This window comes from Ascaphus truei, chromosome 18 (assembly GCF_040206685.1).
Source record: "Ascaphus truei isolate aAscTru1 chromosome 18, aAscTru1.hap1, whole genome shotgun sequence".
NCBI lineage: Eukaryota > Metazoa > Chordata > Amphibia > Anura > Ascaphidae > Ascaphus > Ascaphus truei.
The window spans coordinates 2,901,889-2,923,090 of NC_134500.1; the positions used below are offsets into that span (position 1 = coordinate 2,901,889).

Genomic DNA, 21,202 nt, shown 5'->3' on the forward strand with positions numbered 1-21,202 from the left:
GAGTGGGCGTTTAGGGATATACTTGGGGATGAGGGCTGCAATGTAAAGGGGGCAGTGTTGTGAGCTTTGTATGTCAGAGCTAGGGTTTTATACTTATTTGTAGAGGATATGGGAAGTCAGTATAGGGATTTGCATAGTGGAGAGGTGAGGGAGGTAGGTGAGTCTGGCAGCAGTGTTTTTGGATGGTTTGAAGTTGAGAGAGGTGGACGAAGGGAATGTCAACCAGATGCCAACTGTATTATAGGCATATGTAACAGTTACAGACCAGATTAAAATGTGAGACAGCTTTAGTTTGAAAGAACTTAGACTGGTGGGGGCTGTGAGAGTCTCCGGTAGACTGTTTCAGTTTTGGGGTGCACGGTAAGAGGAGGAGGAGGGGCCGGATACTTTGTTGAGCCTTGGGACCATGAACAGTCTTTTGGAGTCAGATCTCAGATGATAAGTGCTGCATGTGGTAGGGGTGAGGAGCTTCTTCAGATAGATGGGTAGCTTGCCCATAAAGAATTTGAAGGCAGGACAGGAGAGATGAACTTTGCGCCTAGACTCAAGTGATGACCAATATAGTTCTTTGAGCATTTCGCAGTGATGTGTGTTGTAGTTACATTGGAGAACAAAGCGTAATATTGAGTTTTAGAGGGTATCAAGTTTGCTAAGGTGGGTGAGTGAATTAGGATTTTAGTTGCGTCATGAGTGAGAACATGAATTGTCCTAGCAATATTTTGGAGGTGAAGGTGGCAGCACTTAGTGAGGGCTTACATTTGAGGAGTGAATGAGAGGGCAGAGTCGAGGATGACCCTTAGGCAGTGGGTTTGGTGTGTTGAGGAGGTTGACAGTGAGGGAGAGTTTGGGTGTAGGGGTGACAGTGAGTGAGGTTTGGGGCGTAGGGGTGACAGTGAGGGAGAGTTTGGGTGTAGGGGTGACAGTGAGTGAGGAAAAACGGGAGTTAAGGTAGAGCACTGCAATGGCAAAAAGGGCTGGAGGCAAAAAATGAAAATAAACTATTTATTGGGCATATACACCATATGGACTGACACACACAATTAAAAAAAACTCTGACGCGTTTCCCGCCGTGGAGGCACTTTATCAAAGAGTGAGTGAGATTTGCGGTGTAGGGGTGACAGTAAGGGAGAGTTTGAGTATAAGGTAGCACATTGGCAGTGGGGCGCCCCTCTGTAAAAAATAAAGTGGGACTTACCTTGATGAGTGGCCCTCTGGCAGCATCACAATGGCATGACATCATATGACATGTTGCCATGGCAACACGTCATCATATGACATCACAGACTCATTTCACATTGGTTGACGTGGCAATGCAACACTGTAGGAGGCGGCCCGCTCTGGAAAAGGTAAGACCCCTCACACAAATACAGACAGTTACACACAGCTTTCTCTGAGGGTCTGGGGGCCACGTGCTTCCTCCTCTCCTTCCTCCTATCGGCACCAAGATCCCACTTCTACCAGACTGGAGGGGGAAGCTGGAGGTGGGAGGCCCTGCGCACCATCCAGCTTCTCGCTCCGGTCAGGTGTAAGTTGGATCCCGATGCTGTTAAGAGGGGGGCCCCATGTGCGCAGGTGGCTGCTAGCACTAAGGCCGGCCCTCACACAGGACAAGAGAGAGGTCAGGGGAGGAGTGGTAGATTTGGGTGTCCTCAGCATAGAGATGACACTGAAAGCCAAAAGGAGGGCATTAGTTCATTGAGAGTGTTAGATAAGTTAGAGACAGAGCAGGAAAAAAACAGACCAAGGGAGTGGCCATTGCAGTGAGTACGAGAGGTGGTCACTGGGAGAGACCATAGGAGGAGGTTAAAGAGAGGAGTTGTGCAGCTGAGGTGGCATTAGGATGGTCTATAGGTGTGTTAAAGGCTCCCAGCATGACAGTAGGTGTGTCAGAAGAGAAGAAGTGAGGGAGCCAGGCGGCAAAGTTGTCAGGAAATTGAGATGTAAGCCCAGGGGCCGATAGATGACAGAAGTTTGTCATGTAACAGAGAAACACATAAATGCACGGACATCCGGACATCCGGACATCCGGACATCATGGACATCATGGACATCCGGACATCATGGACATTTTGTGGAAACGCACAAAGCAATGACAAAGTTGAACACAACAAAAAGGGACAATCAATAAACTACGATACACATAACTGCTCCCTGACTGCCTTTCAAGCGAGTGTTAAAAATCGATGCAAGCTATATATAGCTATAGTACAGTATATAGACTGTTGGAGCGTGAGGTGCTGTACTGATTATTATGGCAGAAACTCTCGTGATTCGCTTTGATTTACTGTTGAAGGTCGATCTGCAGAAACCTTCGTCTGTATTTCTAGGCTGTTGTTTTTGGGCATGTATAAAATGGCTGATATTTTCTCACATTATTTAAATGTTTTTTGCCATATTAAAGTTGGTTTTTTAATGATTTCTATGGTGATAAATGTTGTTTTAATCCTCAGACAGAGTGCATTGCTCATCAATAAATTGTAAGGAATAACACCATTGAAATCTAAATATACTACTATATTTTCAGTAAACTGAGATACTTTAATGATTATATATAAATATTTGGATTGTAGTAAGGGACTTTCTAAATGTGTAATGCCCTCCTCATCGCTAATGGCAAATATTTCTATGTATTAATGATTTAATTATTATTATTGTTGTGTGCTGCTGCAGTTGTGTTAACAAATTAGATTTTTTTCTGTTTGAAACGCGAGATATTTCCAAAGCATATTTCTACAATTTGCTCAAAACATGTAATGTCATTTTTGTGGTATTTCTGAGCGAACTAATTGTTTAATGTTTATATTTGATGACCACATTACACAACCTAACACAACAACGGAGATAGAACACACAACTCTGTCCGTTAGCATTACAACGATGCAGCCGTTTGACTTTTTACATTGAACTTTGATCCATTTTCTCTTTCACTTTGCATTACACCAGGTGAAAAACACAACAACTCCATATAATGAGGTGGGACAGAAGCAGAATTAATTGTGACTTGCTATCTGTCATTTGCCATTCAAGAGGTTTCTTTATAAGACTCTGAAGGGCTGTTTAATGAGTACACCGTGTGCTGGGCTTCGCTCTCGGAGCAGATTGTTAGATTGAGAGAAGACAGGTGACAAGTGTTTAGCTGACAAAAATCTGGAGGTTGATGTAAAAACAAACAAACAGAAAACCTGCGGTGCAGAGAACCTCCAAATGTAATGTAGCACTTACACAGTGGGTCAATGATTTCTGTACCTGACACCTGCAGGGGGAAACTGGTGAATAATACATGTTCCTATAGTCAGAACTACGTTATCAGGTGCACAAACATAAGCCTCCTAATGAAACCAGCACTACTACATTGTTGCATGTTATCCACTGGATATCTTGCAATATATAGGGGAACAAAAGTACCTGATCGCTTATAGGTAGAATGCAATGTATTGTGGAGCTACAATAGCATTATGGGTCTGCCTTAGAAATGCAATCCTTGAAAGCAATGATAGTACACGATAATTTCACATTGATTGCACGCCCTGGCAATTAGAAATGAGTTATTAGTACCCACTGCTTACTTGATGGTCAGAAGGTAAGTGGGCTATAAGTTCTCCGCCCTCCCTAGTACCTGTCGGTTCACATTAGCCGCACCTGAACACTCCTCTCAGGGAGCTTTGCCGGGCACATGTGGGAGATCTCTTCCTTCACTTGCATTGGGAGGACAGATTTTATTTTTCAAGAAGAAAAATGATACGTTCTTCAGCCAATCATGAAAGGGGCTCCCCAATAAATAAGGACAGTTTGCCGGTAAGGTGCTGTGAGGGTGCACACACACCCACGGCACAGGAGCAGTCCAAAAAAAGAAGTCCCAAGCATATTAGTTGAAGCTGCTGACCTTCCCCTTCGTATTGTGGACATTGCATGCCGACCCGGCAACATTTTGGCCTCACATGACTTATAGCAGCTCTTGCCTTGGGGGACTTAAATCAGAATTGTCCCATTTTAATATGCCCATGAGAGAGCCGGAATAACCTGAAGACGGCCAGTAATACTGAACCACATGTGTTTGTAAGATTTGTGAACAAGGGCACAGCTATAAAGTTTACCATAGTCGGCAAGAGCCTTGAGCAAAAGAAAAAAAAGGGATTGAATGAAGGATAATAGATTTATTTTAATTTATATGTAGTATGTGTTATTTAGTGACTGTATTTCCTGTGCGCGGTACAGTGTTCATGGACAGCCATCTTTTATGCTGCTTGACATAAATATCATACTTCAGTGGATTGCTCCTAGTAGAAACTGTGTGCAGTGATACATCAAGCTAATAAAACCCATTCATTCCACGCTGCTTCTAGAACACTGACCTCATCACAAGCAAATTCATCGTTATTACTGGACTTTCTGGAAAAGTCAGAACTTTTCTTTAGACTGCGGTCAGTCACAGTGATCTGTGGACATTGAAAAGCAGCATCATTGTAGGTAATGTGAGTTAAAGTGTGATCATTGTTGATTCTACCATCATTGAGAATAAGTCAGTGTTACAGGCCCAAGAAATCTGTTTGAAATATTCTTCCCAAAAAGATTTACGTTGAGACAAGAACAGAATGCTGTTACCTGGGACCGGTGTTAGGCTGAGACTAACTAATCGTTCCAACCTGCAGTAAAGTTATCTACTATCAGTAACAAAAACATTATACAGTAATTACATAGTTGGGGGTACGTTGTGGTTTAGTTGGTTAAATGTAGAAAGCAAAGCTATTGGTTAAATCCCAATCTCTGCTACGGACACATTGTGAAATCTTGGAAGATAATTCTCCAACTTCTGCATATTAAGCTTAAGTAGTTAAGAAAATATAAGTTTTCTTTTTTTCTGACTGGAAGCAAAAAATGCACTTATCGAAGAGATGCATGCAAACGTGATGGATGGAAACTGGAAAACCTGCTATTATGTCATTCTTTTCCAAAATGAACTTTTCTATTTTGGTAAGAAATATAGAAACATATAAAGTCTATAATTTCACATGACCTGTATAGTACATATTAAGAGAATATGGTAAGATAATAATAGTATGACTGAGGTCACTAATTTATCTAACATTTTCTAAACATTAGAGTTAAGTCAGTAATTCCCCCAAAAACCGCTCTCCTTTTCTGTTGCTTTTTTATGTATTACAGCTGAAAAGCCCCTTTTAGATGAGGCAATAACTAAAGGGTGACATACAGTATTGTTGCTTCCTCCTCCTTGCAGCTACAATTTTACATCCTGGGACATGCCTGTAAGCAATAGCTTGAGAACCACAGACACACAGGCGGGATGTCATCGATAAACTGCGACCGTGCTGATCAGTATCGCACAGAAACTCCCACTCACTTTATTGGGAATTTTCATGCCAGTGTCCCGTCCTCCATTATCGCAGGTGTATGAATGACCCCACACAGGTGTATGAATGACCCCACACAGGTGTATGAATGACCCCACACAGGTGTATGAATGACCCCCCACAGGTGTAGGACCAATGCTTTCCTTAGCATAAAAGGGAAAAGAAAGATTTCTGCTTTTTTGGAACATTTAATGTATGTCACATGTATTATATTAAATAGGATTAGAGATGGAGAAATCTCTGTTTAAGCATTCATGCGACTCCCTCTGTGCCAGCTAAAACTGCTTGTTCATTGGTTTATGGAAAGCAATTTCTAATTTTGCACAATTGTGTCACTTTTACAGGTGCGTTTTCCATTCTCACTATTTTATTATTGCAACTTTAACTACAGAAATATTTTAATTTGGCTATTTCTAAGAATAATAGGGCTTTAAATATACTGAGAAACTGCAATGGACTTTTTAAATAAAACACACGTAAAGCTCTTGATGCTTTTTACTGTGATTTCAAACAAATGATACATACCTATTGAAAGAGAATCATGTAACAGGAGAGGAATTGCCTCAGCTGCTTCTGAATGTACAGTATGTGCTTCTCATACATAATATCCTCTTGTGCCTTTGCAGTTACTTCTTCCGCATTACTTTTTACATAGGGTACAATTTGTACAAAACACACAATATGTTGAAGCCTCCATTCACCAATCAAAGCTATTTACATAAGCTAAATACAGCTGCAGCGGCCGTTATTCGAACAAATCACGGTGCCGATTTCACGTGCTCTGCTGTACTCCATGCGGCATGAACGCGGCCAATCACCCCAGGGTCCCGCGCTTATTGCGTACGCTTTGTTTGAATTTCATGGATTCTATTTCTTTGGGTGCAATGAAATGAAAGAATTGTAATGTGTACAGTACTGTGCTTCTGTTTTACTGTGTTACTGTGTCACTGTGTTACTGTGCTTCTGTGTCACTTTCAGGTGTGTAAAAACCAGAACTCTAAAATGCCATTTTCTGCACTTGCCGCTCTCGCGTCTTAAGGCGGTAAGGTTGGGAGACATCCCGCGTCATGACATCGGTATTCCGATGTACACAACGCGTGAAGTGTTTGAATAATGGCCACTGCAGCTGTATATAGGAATGTGTAGTATCATACACTGGTCAATTAATATGTTATCTCATTTCCAAATACACATATATATGTTTTTCTTTCTAGCATATTCTCCTCCGTCGGTGGTCTTGGTTTTTACAAACACAAAGGAGCTGATAAATGATCCGCAGAGTTGGGAACTTGCGGTAACCCACACTGCCTTGTACCTTTACAGAACACATTCCAGTTGGCGCTTTAATATTTGACATTAACATTTTCATTTTTGAGGTTGTGATACAGAAAGTATTTAACTTCCTTCCTTTAGGATCATTTGAAGGTCAGTTCTTTATCACTAAGTCACCACGCTTGCCAACAAGAAATATTGGTTGTCCGGTCGTTCATATGTCTGATTCTTTTCAAAGGCTAAATCATGTGGAGATTTGATTCCCTATCACGGTGGTGTGTTATCTTGCTTCTGTGCGACCAGGCTTATCACTTGCAGCACACATGGTAACTTTTATGCTGAATTCCAAAGCATCGTCATGGACACTGCAAAGGCAGAACTGGTTCCTTACACAGAACCACATCCCACCGCCGCACGCCCTGTCTTTAATCCCTCGGTCCAGCGCTGCTCTTCTGAACTATTTTAAATGAATTCATTTCTGTCGTTTGTATTTTCCTTTATTGATATGGTTTGTGGATGGCGGCAGCAGTCATGCATATCTAAAAGGTTGCTGATTTTGCAGGAAAAGCGTTCTATAGATAACCCGCTCTTGAAATCCTGTTTGCTTCTGGAGGGAAATGGAAGACTATGGGGCTTATTCTGTACATCTCGTGGACTTCGCGTGCCGCTTACAATATAAACTTTGTAGGATTCACGCCCGGTACAACATGGCAGACTATATATGTGGCGCACAGACTTGCATACATACCATTTTATTCGGTGCGACTAGTAAACGTTGTTGACGCTTCAGGAGCACGTTGAGAACATGGTTAGTACTGTGCGTCGGCACACACCACAGATTTCTCATTTCCATGGGTCACTAACGCCAATAATTCCATTTGCAACGCTTACAACTTCCAGTTGGGTCGCACTGTGCTGCAACGATATATCCAGAACTGTAACAGGAAGTGGCCGTGTACAAAAGGCTGGATCTGAAGGGAGAGCGAATGATCTATAGGGGGACAAAGAAAGAAAATACAGTGCGCTACTAAATAGTTCTCTAGTGTCAAGAGGATTAAATTGAAAAGTTGATTAACCCATAAATCACCTATGTGATATAGTATATAAAATTAGCAACAACCTCAGGTGTTAAGAATGGCGTCTGCAGCTGTCACAACCAGAGTGGCTCAGCACCGCTAGAGACAGTGAAACAGAAAAACAACAGCGCAAACGCATATAGTGAAGTATATTCCAGATATATTTATAAAAATGGTAGTGGTAAGATATCTGCGTACATCAGGTTAGATCATATTGGACATTTCATGCACTATCGACATGTGCTACCCAGCACCGCACACCACTGACATCGGGATCACATGGTCTCACAGCACCCGCGGGTATGGATCAGCTGGACCCTCAGAGTAGATTCCTAGGTATACGTGGCTGTTATCGCGCCGACATCAGGAAACTTCCCTCTCGCGTCTGCAGGCTTGTGTGGAGGTTGGTGGCGAATACAGGAACAGTCGAAGCCGTGGTCAGGCTAACAGTTCAATTGCTCCGCACAGATTCTTCCCTGAAGAAGTAGCGTATGCTATGAAACGCGTAGGATTTATGTTTTATGAGTGACTCCATAGCTCTTACGGATATCTCTAGTTAGGCTACCTTTCGAGACCAACGGGTGCTCACTGACATTTCGAGCTACGCTGCAAACTCTTGACAGCCGTCATCGCTTTGCGGCGTGTCGTAATCTGTGCGGAGCAATTGAACTGTTAGCCTGATGATGGCTCTGACTGTTCCTGTATTCGCCACCAACCTCCACACAAGCCTGGAGACGCGAGAGGGAAGTTTCCTGATGTCGGCGTGATAACAGCCACGTATACCAAGGGATCTACTCTGAGGGTCCAGCTGATCCATACCCGAGGGTGCTGTGAGACCAAGTGATCCTGCTGTCGGTGATCTATAGGGGGACCTCATTGTCTATGAAGTGGCTGAATCCAGCATCTGAGGCACCACACACGAGATTGTCATTTCTATGAGGAATTATTTGTATGCTATATCAGCCTCACTATGCAACTAACATTTATTTCTGTACATTTCTAATTGCATTATGAAAGTAATTTACGTTTAAAGCTCACCACTCAAACCTGCCACAAATGTGTTAGATACAAATGAAGAACACTCATATAACACAAGTACCCGCATGGCTGATTCTTCCTTGATTTACAGTACATTCTAGCACCATTCCTTTTTGTAAGTTTTCTCATAATAAAGCTTTAGGATAGTGGTGAATAATGATTAGAAACGCATGTTCCACAGACATGCCAAGTTAAGAACAATCGATAAGCCCGTTGTTCTGACGCTGTATTCTATACAAGCAAACTTCTAATCAAGAGGCACAGTTTAGTTTATCGGATTTCCCCTTCATGGTATGAATTTATCAAATAATAGTCATTAATCCAATAAAATATCACAATGGATTATTTGTTGTGTTGACTCCAGTTCGATCTTCAACAGCTGCGAGCAGTTTTCAGATCAGAGGTTCAAAGTTTATTGAACCTTTAATAATTTGTGCTGTATTAATGCAGGAAGGTTTTACAGATCAATTGTTTGATTTCACAGACATTACATGTGATAGATTTAAACACAAAGAAATGAAGACATCTCTGAAAGCAAGAATTACATTTTCCTGATTGTCTTCCTTGGGGAATTGCTAGTAGACCTCAATGGATGGATGTTTATTGGCGGTTGAATCTGGTAATCTGTCACTGGATACTAGAGAATACTGCACCAAATGAAATATCCCAACACAAATGTATTGCAACATTGTATCACATGCTATAGGTAATAAACAAAACCACATCACAAAGATTTCACAAGGTTAACAGTGGAACTTCAAAGCTTGTGTTCTTATCTAGTATGGTTATTCCTGGTTCTCAACTCCAACTTGTGACCCACCAACAGGTCAGGTTTTTATGATATTCCTGCTTCAGCACAGGTGGCTCAAACAGAGGCTCAGTCAAAGACTGAGCCACCTGTGCTGAAGCAGGGACTGATTGAGCCACTTGTCCTGAAGCTAGTATATCATTAAAACCTGACCTGCTTGGGGGTGTTGGGACTGAAATTGAGCCCCCGTGCTCTAACCCACCTGAGGCTCAGTGCTCCAAATGTGGGTCCGAATATAGTGCCAGTAGATAATAGATGGAGGTACACGGGTATTGAACTGCACACATGCTCTGTATTTAATAACATATTTTGGGGAGTGTTGATAACCTTAGATGAACAGAAATAAGGGTGTTTTCCACTTACTTGCCTAGTGCTTTCCTGTAACAAATTGGAAGCTTTTTAATGTAAGCATTATCATGAAAGAGAAATACCAAGCTTAATAAGCATTTTTAAATGACAATTACAACCCTGAATCCAAAGTGAAGTCCGCACACACAGCACAGCGAAGACAGGTATTTCCAAACACCAAATACAATCAATCCATAGCTTAGATTAGACCACATATACCAAGCGTATTTTATACTAAAGGTGTTCTGCATGTGGAATTCAGTCAATATTATGCACATTTTCTCGAAGAAATGCATAAATCAATAACACAAAAGTGGGAAATATTCCAGGCAAAGAGCTGCTCCTGCATGACAATGCGTGGCAGGACCCGCACGTTCCTCTCCCAGGAAATGTTTTACAATTCAAAATCATTTTGTCAATGCCAATAAGCTGAAAGTGGAACTGCGCACACATCTAATTGGAAAAATTATTTATAGGAAGAATAGCTAATAAGAATTGCATAGAAAGTGTATTGTGACGCGTACGGTGACGCGTACGGTGACGCGTACGGTGACGCGTACTGTGACGCGTACGGTGACGCGTACGGTTCTGCCCTGTCCGACCCTCATATTAACGTTTTCACCTCTCTTTTTTTGTTACGCACATTTTTTTGTGATACAGTATATCTTTCACTCTGTTGTAATCCCACCGCCTTTTCTCTGTCTTTTATACAGATGTGCAGTATATTAAGAGGAGAGACATTGTTCTGAAGAGGGAACTTGGGGAAGGTGCATTCGGCAAAGTGTTCCTGGCTGACTGCTACAACCTAAGTCCAACCAAAGACAAGATGCTTGTTGCTGTCAAGGTAACTAGTGTCTATTATAACACAATATATTGCAGTCCCTTATTTCATGGAACGATACCGTTATAAGATGTCACTTTCCTATTTTATAGTAATGACCTTGATTTATATAAACCTTTAGACTGATAATACTGCAAGACAACAATACAAACATCTCATTGCTTGGGACGCGTACGGTGCACACTTACATTGCTTAAAAACACATCTGTCTGCAGCTGTAATCTCCAATGGGGAGGGTTAGCAGCCAACGTTACATATTCTTTGTTGTTGGGTTATTACGTGACAATAAAGAGAGATGTGGTCATTAGTTCCGCCAGGAATGAACTCTATTAACGAAGGGTACAATCGTCCAGCATGACTAGCCAACAGTCACATTTATTTTGCGTAGAGAGAAAATCATGTTGGTTAAATGTAATTTCGGATGTATCATGTTTTTTTTGCATTAGAGTTACTGCCAGGAACATAATATCACCTACATATCCTGCAAGTCAGAAACTGAATGCAGCATCTTTGTAATGTGTTTTAAAACCAAGAGGTTGAATGTCACAAGGTATCACATGAAATCCTTTGGCTTTCCTCAATACGTCGCATTAAGTGCACATGTACTGTAGTGCTCAGGTATATTTAAATGTACAAGTTATTCCTACACAACATAAGAGTACATTAAGCATTGCTTTGTATACGGTATCCCGTGTGTTTTTGCTCACATATAATTCTATAATAATAATAATAATGATATAATTATGTGTGTGTGTGTGTACGCCTGTGGGACAATGGATGGACAGGAAGAGAGATACACAGAAATGATTTACTGATGGGAAACTTGTGGGATCCAGTAGTGAGTGGGCTGAGATCATTTCCATGTGTTTGCACACTCAATGCTCATTTCTAAGAAGTACTCTGAGGGAGGGTGAGAAGCGCACACTGACACTGATAGACCACTAACTATTCTAGGTGGACAGCTCACACTGACAAGCTGTTATTTTAAGTCCATCAGTATGGCCTGACTGTCCCCCTGCATGCCCTCCCTGCGTCTTCCTCCCTACCCCCCTGCATGCCCTCCCTGCGTCATCCTCGCTACCCCCCTGCATGCCCTCCCTGCGTCTTCCTCCCTACCCCCCTGCATGCCCTCTCTGCATGCCAGCTCCCTACATGTCTCCCTGTGTCTCTGTCCCTGCATGCCCTCACTGCATGCCTCTCTGCGTCACCTCTCTGCATGCCACCTCCCTGCATCTCCCTCCCTGCATGCCACCTCCCTGCATCTCCCTCCCTGCATGCCCTCCCTGCTTCTCCCTCCTGCATGCCGCCTCCCTGTATCTCCCTCCCTGCATGCCCTCCCTGCGTCTCTCTCCCTGCATGCCGCCTTCCTGCATGCCCTCCCTGCATCCGCCTCCCTGGTCACTGAGAGCCATTTCCTACAAGATGTGGTAGCTGTGTTGTCCCTTTGAGGTAAGAAACAAAATTAGGAGCCAATCAAGAGCATTAGAATTCCATAACGTTTGGGCTATTGCCAGAATATTTGATATTTATACAGAAATAGTCCACAGACAACAAGCTGTTCTTGCTGTGACTATTGCAGCCCTGTGAGTCATTGCATCAGACAGGTTAATTACAATATTCAGAAGGAAGGCCAAACCATTTCTAATTAGCACTTAGCACCCATAATTACTGGCGTGGACACATGGTATCTAAATCATGTTTCATGACAGATTTTCATTGAGCCACTTGGGCAAATCATTAATGTTGATAAAAAAGACTAAATATGAGAGAATCTCAGGCTACGGCTGGTACCTTGCTCCTGAAAGAAACACATGCAAGGTGGGCACGAAAACCTCGGTCACCGAGCAGCTACAAGCCAACCGGTGCCAGGTACAACCACTGCTGGGTTATAAAGCATCATCCACCCGTCTCACTTAGAACCAAGCCACAGGGGTCCGATGACTCAGTGCTGCTAACAGGCTGAGGTCAAAATTATTATCGGACATTATTTCCCCAGAGGTTAACACATACCCACAAAGCTAATTATAGACAAAAATAACAGCCGTTGTATATCTCATTAACATAGGTTTAACGCTGTGTTAACCTAGCGAGAGAGAGAGAGAGGTCAGAGAGAGAGAGAGAGAGAGAGAGAGAGGTCAGAGAGAGAGAGGATATTATTGTCCCCATGCTCCTATGTGGCACGCAAAACTGAGTCACTGTCGCCCAAAACACAAATAAGTAGTTCTTTTAATAAATATGCAATATTTGCACAGTTACGGTTCCCCCAAATAGATACAGAATATCTGGAAATGCACAGAAAAGTACATACATTTCCTGCTGCTTCTGCTTTGCACTATTGCCCTGATTCAATAAACTGTGAAGCTGTCCTATTGTACTGGTGCATTCACATCTCAGACAGATCTGCCACCCTGTGCTTCCCCATTACTGCTTAGCATTCAGTGCTTGCACTCCAGCCAGGGATTCTGGGTAATGACATGCAAATGAGTCCAGTGTGTCACTTTTTACTTCTCATCCATTTTAATAACACTGGGCTCATGTGCATATCATTACCCAGAATCCCTGGCTGCAGGGGAAGCATGATATGTTAAGTGATAATGGGAAAAGACAGTGCTGCTGCCTAAGACAAGCCAACGCACCACAAGTGCTAAAGTGGTATTTTAATTTACTGTACAGTGGACATTTTTTGTAACTTTTTGTTACCCACCATAATTATTTTTTTTGGGGGGGGGGGGAGAGATTTCAGGCCTGTTCAGATAAAGTAAAGAGGTTAAATGAAATTCAATGGGCCGTAATTCCAGTGACGGGATTTGTAAGTCACGGTGCCATATACAGTATGTGTATTCATTGCAAAGGAAATGCTTTAGTATGTTCTGCTTTTTTCACACATTATCATCGTTTCTTGCTAGTCATATTTTGGTGAAACAGAATACAGTGACACTGTTGGTTTTGGCTTCCAAAGTACATTTAATATTGCTTATAAATAGTGATTGATTCTTAAATTGCATTTGGGATCATTTGGCTTTGCACAATCCATAAATCAGGCCTGGAGATGGTTTTTTTTTCCCCTTCTATTTTTCCGTTTCCTCTTGGTAAGGCAGCGAATTAAGAAACGAAACACTCGCCATCCCTTAAAACATCACATCTAAGCTCAGAGACTAAAAACAAACTCTTTTCTTGAAAGGTGTGACATCAAACAATACAAAGATATAAATGACTAAAACTAATAGACTGTGCGAGATTAGGATGGACGCGTTCCCATCTGCAAAATGTAGCTATCATCCATCTAAATATTCTTGGCCATTCTGTATCTCCAGACAATAGGTAATTAAAGTGAAATTATTCTATGTACCGAGCGAGGAATTTGAGCCACAGGCGTCAAACTGCAAGAGAATCAAAGTAAATGAACTACAGGCGGGCAGTGTGTAGGGCAAATGTATCCAGTATACACCTCTTAAACACGGTCACAGTAACACAAAACATTAGATTAACAAGGACGGCCCATATCTCTGTACCTCTATCTCTCTACAGAACCTGAGCCTCACTATATCAAATATACTTATGTTAGAATACGCTAAAAAGAAAAATAGGGTTACTGTATCTACGCGTGAATATTATTATTATAATGGCAAGATGATGTGCAGTAAACAGGACAGGTATATGCGTTATTTAGCACAGACGTGTGAACTTGTCCCGTTTCCATTCCCTACATTTTTGAACAAATCTTTTAAAAAAAGTAAAACTTTTGCTTTTTTTTTTTCTAATAGCAATTTTCGTTCCAAATTCACTGAAAGTGTCAAAATGTTGCCAGTTTTGTAAAATAAAATACAAATTTTTACCAAAGATGCGTTAAAAATACTAACGTCACATGATCAATGTGACCTGTATATTAATCATGTGGCCTTAATAATTTTTTTGTGGGTGAACCATGCATTTTCTTCTCCCATAAAACCCTGCAAACCGCCCTCCCCCCCCCCCTGCAAATCTCACCGTGTTCGGGAAGGTTTGCAGAAAGTTAGCATATCTCGATTATTTAGATTAAAAGTAGCAATATATATCATCAATAACAGGAAAATATTTGACAGTTTACCTTCCCTGGAGCAGAGATAAAAGGGGTAATCGTGACCCTACAGTGATACAGGAGGAGGGAGCGTGGTTCAGGGGTTATTATGGATACAAATCATAGAAATACCTAGGTTGCCTCAGAGGTTAAATTAATTTAAGAGTATATCCTTTACAATGACGCAAGTAATGCTGTAATACAGAAAAATAGGTTAACGGCGGATTTGTTACTATTGTTATACGCAAACATTAGAATCCAGCCATTTGCCGAGCAGTAATGGGGATGTCAGTGCCTGGTTGCACATGACAGTTCTGTAACTTCCAGTCTCGCTGGCTTTGATTTACTATGTAGCATTGATGTATTATTGCTGACATCTTTATAGATGAGAAGAAGAAGCCTGGAACAATGTTGTGCCTTTTTAGCCTTCTTCACCTATTTTAATCACGTTTAAAATAGATGGAGTGATAATTACCACACAATCATACAGAACAATTCACATCTATATACAGTATATACTATAGAGTTACTTTCATAAGCTCATCTTCCATCTCACTCTCACAGCAAGCAGCGACAATAACTATTTGCCTTACACGATGCGCTGTATACTGTATATTCTGTATGGGCTGTATATTCTGTATGTGCTGTATATTCTGTATGTACTGTATATTCTGTATGTGCTGTATATTCTGTATGTGCTGTATATTCTGTATGGGCTGTATATTCTGTATGGGCTGTATATTCTGTATGGGCTGTATATTCTGTATGGGCTGTATATTCTGTATGGGCTGTATATTCTGTATGGGCTGTATATTCTGTATGGGCTGTATATTCTGTATGGGCTGTATATTCTGTATGGGCTGTATATTCTGTATGGGCTGTATATTCTGTATGTGCGGTATATTCTGTATGCGCGGTATATTCTGTATGTGCTGTATATTCTGTATGTGGTGTATATGCGGTATATGTGCTGTATGTGCTGTACAGTATATACTGTATGTGTGATACTGCGTGATACAGTGTGATACTGTGCGATACTGCGCAATACTGCGCGATACAGTGCGATACAGTGTGATACAGTGTGATAGTGTGATACTGCGCGATACTGCGCGATACTGTGTGATTCAGTGTGATACAGTGTGATACTGCGTTATACAGTGTGATACTGCGTTATACAGTGTGATACTGCGTGATACTGCGCGATACTGTGCGATACAGTGTGATACTGCGTTATACAGTGTGATAGTGTGATACTGCGCGATACTGCGCGATACTGTGTGATTCAGTGTGATACAGTGTGATACTGCGTTATACAGTGTGATACTGCGTTATACAGTGTGATACTGCGTTATACAGTGTGATACTGCGTGATACTGCGCGATACTGCGCGATACTGTGCGATACAGTGTGATACTGCGTTATACAGTGTGATACTGCGTGATACTGCGCAATACTGCGCGATACTGTGCGATACAGTGTGATACAGTGTGATACTGCGCGATACTGCGTTATACAGTGTGATACTGCGTGATACTGCGCAATACTGCGCGATACTGTGCGATACAGTGTGATACAGTGTGATAGTGTGATACTGCGCGATACTGCGCGATACTGTGTGATTCAGTGTGATACAGTGTGATACTGCGTTATACAGTGTGATACTGCGTGATTCTGTGCGATACTGTGCCATACAGTGTGATACAGTGTGATACTGCGTGATACTGCGCGATACTGCGAGATACAGTGCGATACTGTGTGATACAGTGTGATAGTGTGATTCTGTGCGATACAGTGTGATACTGCGTGATACAGTGTGATACTGCGCGATACTGCACGATACTGTGTGATTCAGTGTGATACAGTGTGATACTGCGTTATACAGTGTGATACTGCGTTATACAGTGTGATACTGCGTGATACTGCGCGATACTGCGCGATACTGTGCGATACAGTGTGATACTGCGTTATACAGTGTGATACTGCGTTATACAGTGTGATACTGCGTGATACTGCGCGATACTGCGCGATACTGTGCGATACAGTGTGATACTGCGTTATACAGTGTGATACTGCGTTATACAGTGTGATACTGCGTGATACTGCGTGATACTGCGCGATACTGCGCGATACTGTGCGATACAGTGTGATACAGTGTGATACTGCGTTATACAGTGTGATACAGTGTGATAGTGTGATACTGCGCGATACTGCGCGATACTGTGTGATTCAGTGTGATACAGTGTGATACTGCGTTATACAGCGTGATACTGCGTTATACAGTGTGATACTGCGTGATACTGCGCGATTCTGTGCGATACTGTGCGATACAGTGTGATACAGTGTGATACAGTGTGATACTGCGTGATACTGCGCGATACTGCGCGATACAGTGCGATACTGTGTGATACAGTGTGATAGTGTGATTCTGTGCGATACAGTGTGATACTGCGCGATACTGTGTGATTCAGTGTGATACAGTGTGATACTGCGCGATACTGCGCGATACTGCGCGATACAGTGCGATACAGTGTGATACAGTGTGATACAGCGTGATACTGCGTGATACTGCGTGATACAGTGCGATACTGCGTGATACAGTGTGATATTGCGTGATACTGCGTGATACAGTGTGATATTGCGTGATACTGCGTGATACAGTGTGATATTGCGTGATACTGCGTGATACAGTGTGATACAGCGTGATACTGCGCGATACTGCGCGATACTGCGCGATACAGTGCGATACAGTGTGATACAGTGTGATACAGCGTGATACAGTGTGATACTGCGCGATACAGTGTGATACAGTGTGATACAGTGTGATACAGTGTGATACTGCGCGATACTGCGCGATACAGTGTGGCTCAGGGAGAAGGAGCGGCTCAGTGAGTAAAGACACTGGGTGGCACTGAGAGCTTGAGAGCAGGGGAACCTGGTTCAATTCTGGGTGTCGGCTCCTTGTGACCTGGGCAAGTCACTTTATCTCCCTGTGCCCAGGCACCAAAAAAAAAACATAGATTGTAAGCTCCACGGGGCAGGGACCTGTGTCTGCAAAATGTCTCTGTAAAGCGCTATGTAAAACTAGCAGCGCTATAAAAGAACATGCAATTATTATTATTTTATGTGTGATACTGTGTTTTAGGCTAAGGCCCCGCTCCCAGAGTCAGCGCGCCCGCACTGCAGACAGGCGGGGCGCTGACAGACACAGACCGCGATATGCGGTCTGTAGGGAGCGGGAGCCGGGGCTGGAGTGGGAGGGAGGGTCGTGGTTTAAGCGGAGGGACCCGCTACCCCCCTCCCCCCTCCCCCCTCCACGGGCTCGGGCTCCCGGGCTGCAGGAGGGAGCTGCTGCGGGCTGCCCTACTCACACGCTGACACTCAGACACACACACACTCAGGCACACACAGACACACAGACAGGCACTCATGCGCACACACACAGGCAGGCACTCACGCACTCAGGCACACACATACACACACACAGACAGGCACTACCTCACCTCCTCCCGAAGCCTCCCCTCCTCCCGAAGCCTCCCCTCCTCATTGGCTCACAGCCACACCACGTGACGCGTCGCCGCTTGGCATTACAATTCTCTTGAATCCCCTAGCGGCTGACGCGTCACAGCGTGTAGTGAGCTGTGCCGTGAGGGGGGACCGGGACCGGCTCGGGAGGATTCCCCTGCTGGTGGGGAACGCTCGTGCGGCCGCCCGCGCCGCCTGGCGCAGCGGGTCCCAGGCCTTACACTGTGATACTGCGTTTTACAGTGTGATAAAGTGTGGTACTGCATAGGGAAATAGGAGTTAGACTGTGTTTTTTGTCATTTAGATTAAATCTTAAACACGGGTTGCGCTGCCAACCAGGTCAACAAAAAGATATCACATGTTGGGGTTACCTGAAGTTGCACAATTGAAAAGCAAATGGTAAGAATGCATCGGATGTGTGAGTAACGCGGCCGCCCTTCTCTCGTTGTGCTGTACAATATGAAAGCATTGTCATTCTAAATCCCCAATTCCCAAGTACGTTTATTATAATATCATCCTTTCCTTCATGTCTACCCACAGAGGAACAGAAAATAATAGGTTGGGTGGTATGATATTTAAGTTGACTCTTAAATTATGTGTAACTAAATCAGAAAGCCAAATGGCAGCACATCTATTAGCATCGTGATAAATGACTATCTTTAAAATACACAGAACAATGTACAGTAGTAGCCCTTTAAATGTGACACTTGAGATATAAGACGGGAATGTTTATATACTGAGACAAGCCAGTAAACAGAGATGACCGCGCATTCTAAATTCAAGCCATGAACAGACTAATACATGTAGGTCAGCCACACAGATATATCTTGTGTATAATCCTTATTGATATGAAGCAATAATGCTGCATGCCATGGGGTCACTGGAGGTGTTTGCCTCCCAAGTGGAGCAGATAACGAGATTTGTACAGTAAATGTTGTACTTTGAAGGGATTGTCCATGGCAGGCAGTGACAATGCTGGATTCAGATTACAATTCTCATTGATCTTTTAAGCCTTTCGATACTCACTTTTATCACGACAGGGATTTTTTTTAATGAGTTATATCATGACAGCAGGATGGCGTAACAAGGTGGCACTATGTGTGGGTGCAGCATTAGAAGGTGTGCCACGTGTGTGGGTGCAGCATTACAAGGTGTGCCACGTGTGTGGGTGCAGCATTACAAGGTGTGCCACGTGTGTGGGTGCAGCATTACAAGGTGTGCCACGTGTGATAGCGTCTGTCATTATAGCTCGTGTGTCAAAGTATATAATAATTAATCTTTAGGAGGAACGGTTTGCCCTCTCTTTCCTAAGGTGAATGTACTGTATTAAATAGCAAGTATAAGAAGATCCCAGATTGCGAATGACGAGCTGTGAGTAAACAGACACTTTCTGTATTTATCCCAGGTTGTCCTATTATTTTCTTACATTTATTACAACTCAGTTTGCCTTCCTACTGTGTGAGCGTTGTGTGTGTGTGTCTGTGTGTGTGTCTGTTTCTGTGTGAGCGTTCTGTGTGTGTGTCTCTGTGTGAGTGTGGTGTGTGGTTGTGTGTGTGTGTGTGTCTGTGTGAGCATTGTGTGTGTGTCTGTGTGTGTGTGTCTGTGTGAGCGTTGTGTGTGTCTGTCTTTGTGTCTGTGTGAGCATTTTGTGTGTGTGTCTTTGTTTAAGTGTTGTGTATGTGTGTGTGTCTCTGTGTGAGCATTTTGGGTGTGTGTGTCTGTTTGTGTGTGTGTGTCTCTGTGTGAGCATTGTATGTGTGTCTTTGTGTAAGTGTTGTGTGTGTGTGTGTCTGTGTGTCTCTGTGTGTCTCTGTGTGAGCATTGTGTGTGTGCCGATCCCTGTGCCTTCCTTCAGTATATATCCATAACATTTAGCGGAGGAGTGTCACACTCAGTCCTCAAGGGCCACCAACAAGCCAGGTTTTATAGCACAGCCACTGATTGAACCACCTTTGCTGAAGCAGGAATACCCAGAAAGCCTGGCTGTTGGTTGAGGACTGAGTGTCACACCCCTAGTTTTAGGGTTCATTTTTTTGCAAGGTGCCGAGATACAAATTGGCGGGTTTAAATCTCCCTCGGGGGAAACAAAATGACCGACACATTTTGGGCCAATAGGAAGCTGCAGCATCATCGCTTGTGGCTTCCTATTAGACGACCATTTAAATCCCCTTTAAAAACCAGGAATTGATACTGTACCTGTAACTTCACCTGTAAGTACCTGTGGAACTGGCGGGTCGGAGTTAAAATAGTGCGGTTCCAATCCTGTAAAAAAGAGATGGAGGTTAGTTAGGGAGGATTACTCCTGTAATTAGAGGAACTTAACCAATTCTGTATATTGTATTGTATTGTATGTCTTTATTTATATAGCGCCATTAATGTACATAGCGCTTCACAGCAGTGATACATGTGGTAATCAAATAAATAACAGATAATATAAATAACAGATCATGGGAATAAGTGCTTTAGACATTAAAGTAACATTAAGCAAGAGGAGTCCCTGCCCCGAGGAGCTTTCAGTCTAATTGGTAGGTAGGGAGAACGTACAGACACAGTAGGAGGGAGTTCTGGTAAGTGCGTCTGCAGGGGGCCAAGCTTTATGTATCATGTGTTCAGAATATCTACATATGCTTCTTTAAGCAAGTGTGTCTTAAGGTGGGTCTTAAAGGTGGATAGAGAGGGTACTGAGGGGAAGGGCATTCTAGAGGTGTGGGGCAGTCAGTGAAAAGGGTTTAAGGCGGGAGAGGGCTTTAGATACAAAGGGGTTAGAAAGAAGACATCCTTGAGCAGAACGCAAGAGTCGGGATGGTGCATACCGAGAAATTAGGGCTGAGATGTAAGGAGGGGCAGAAGAGTGTAAAGCTTTAAAAGTGA

General features: G+C 43.0%; 1 protein-coding gene across 7 annotated transcripts in view; it reads left to right on the plus strand.

Annotated features, from left to right (window-relative positions):
• Positions 1-21,202, plus strand: part of NTRK3 (neurotrophic receptor tyrosine kinase 3) — a 420,101-nt gene that overhangs the window by 338,410 nt on the left and 60,489 nt on the right. For all 7 annotated transcript variants that reach the window (XM_075575194.1, XM_075575195.1, XM_075575196.1 and 4 more), the window contains one exon: positions 10,625-10,755. In XM_075575194.1, coding sequence (XP_075431309.1) covers positions 10,625-10,755 — 131 coding nt within the window. The remainder of the gene's footprint in view (positions 1-10,624; positions 10,756-21,202) is intronic.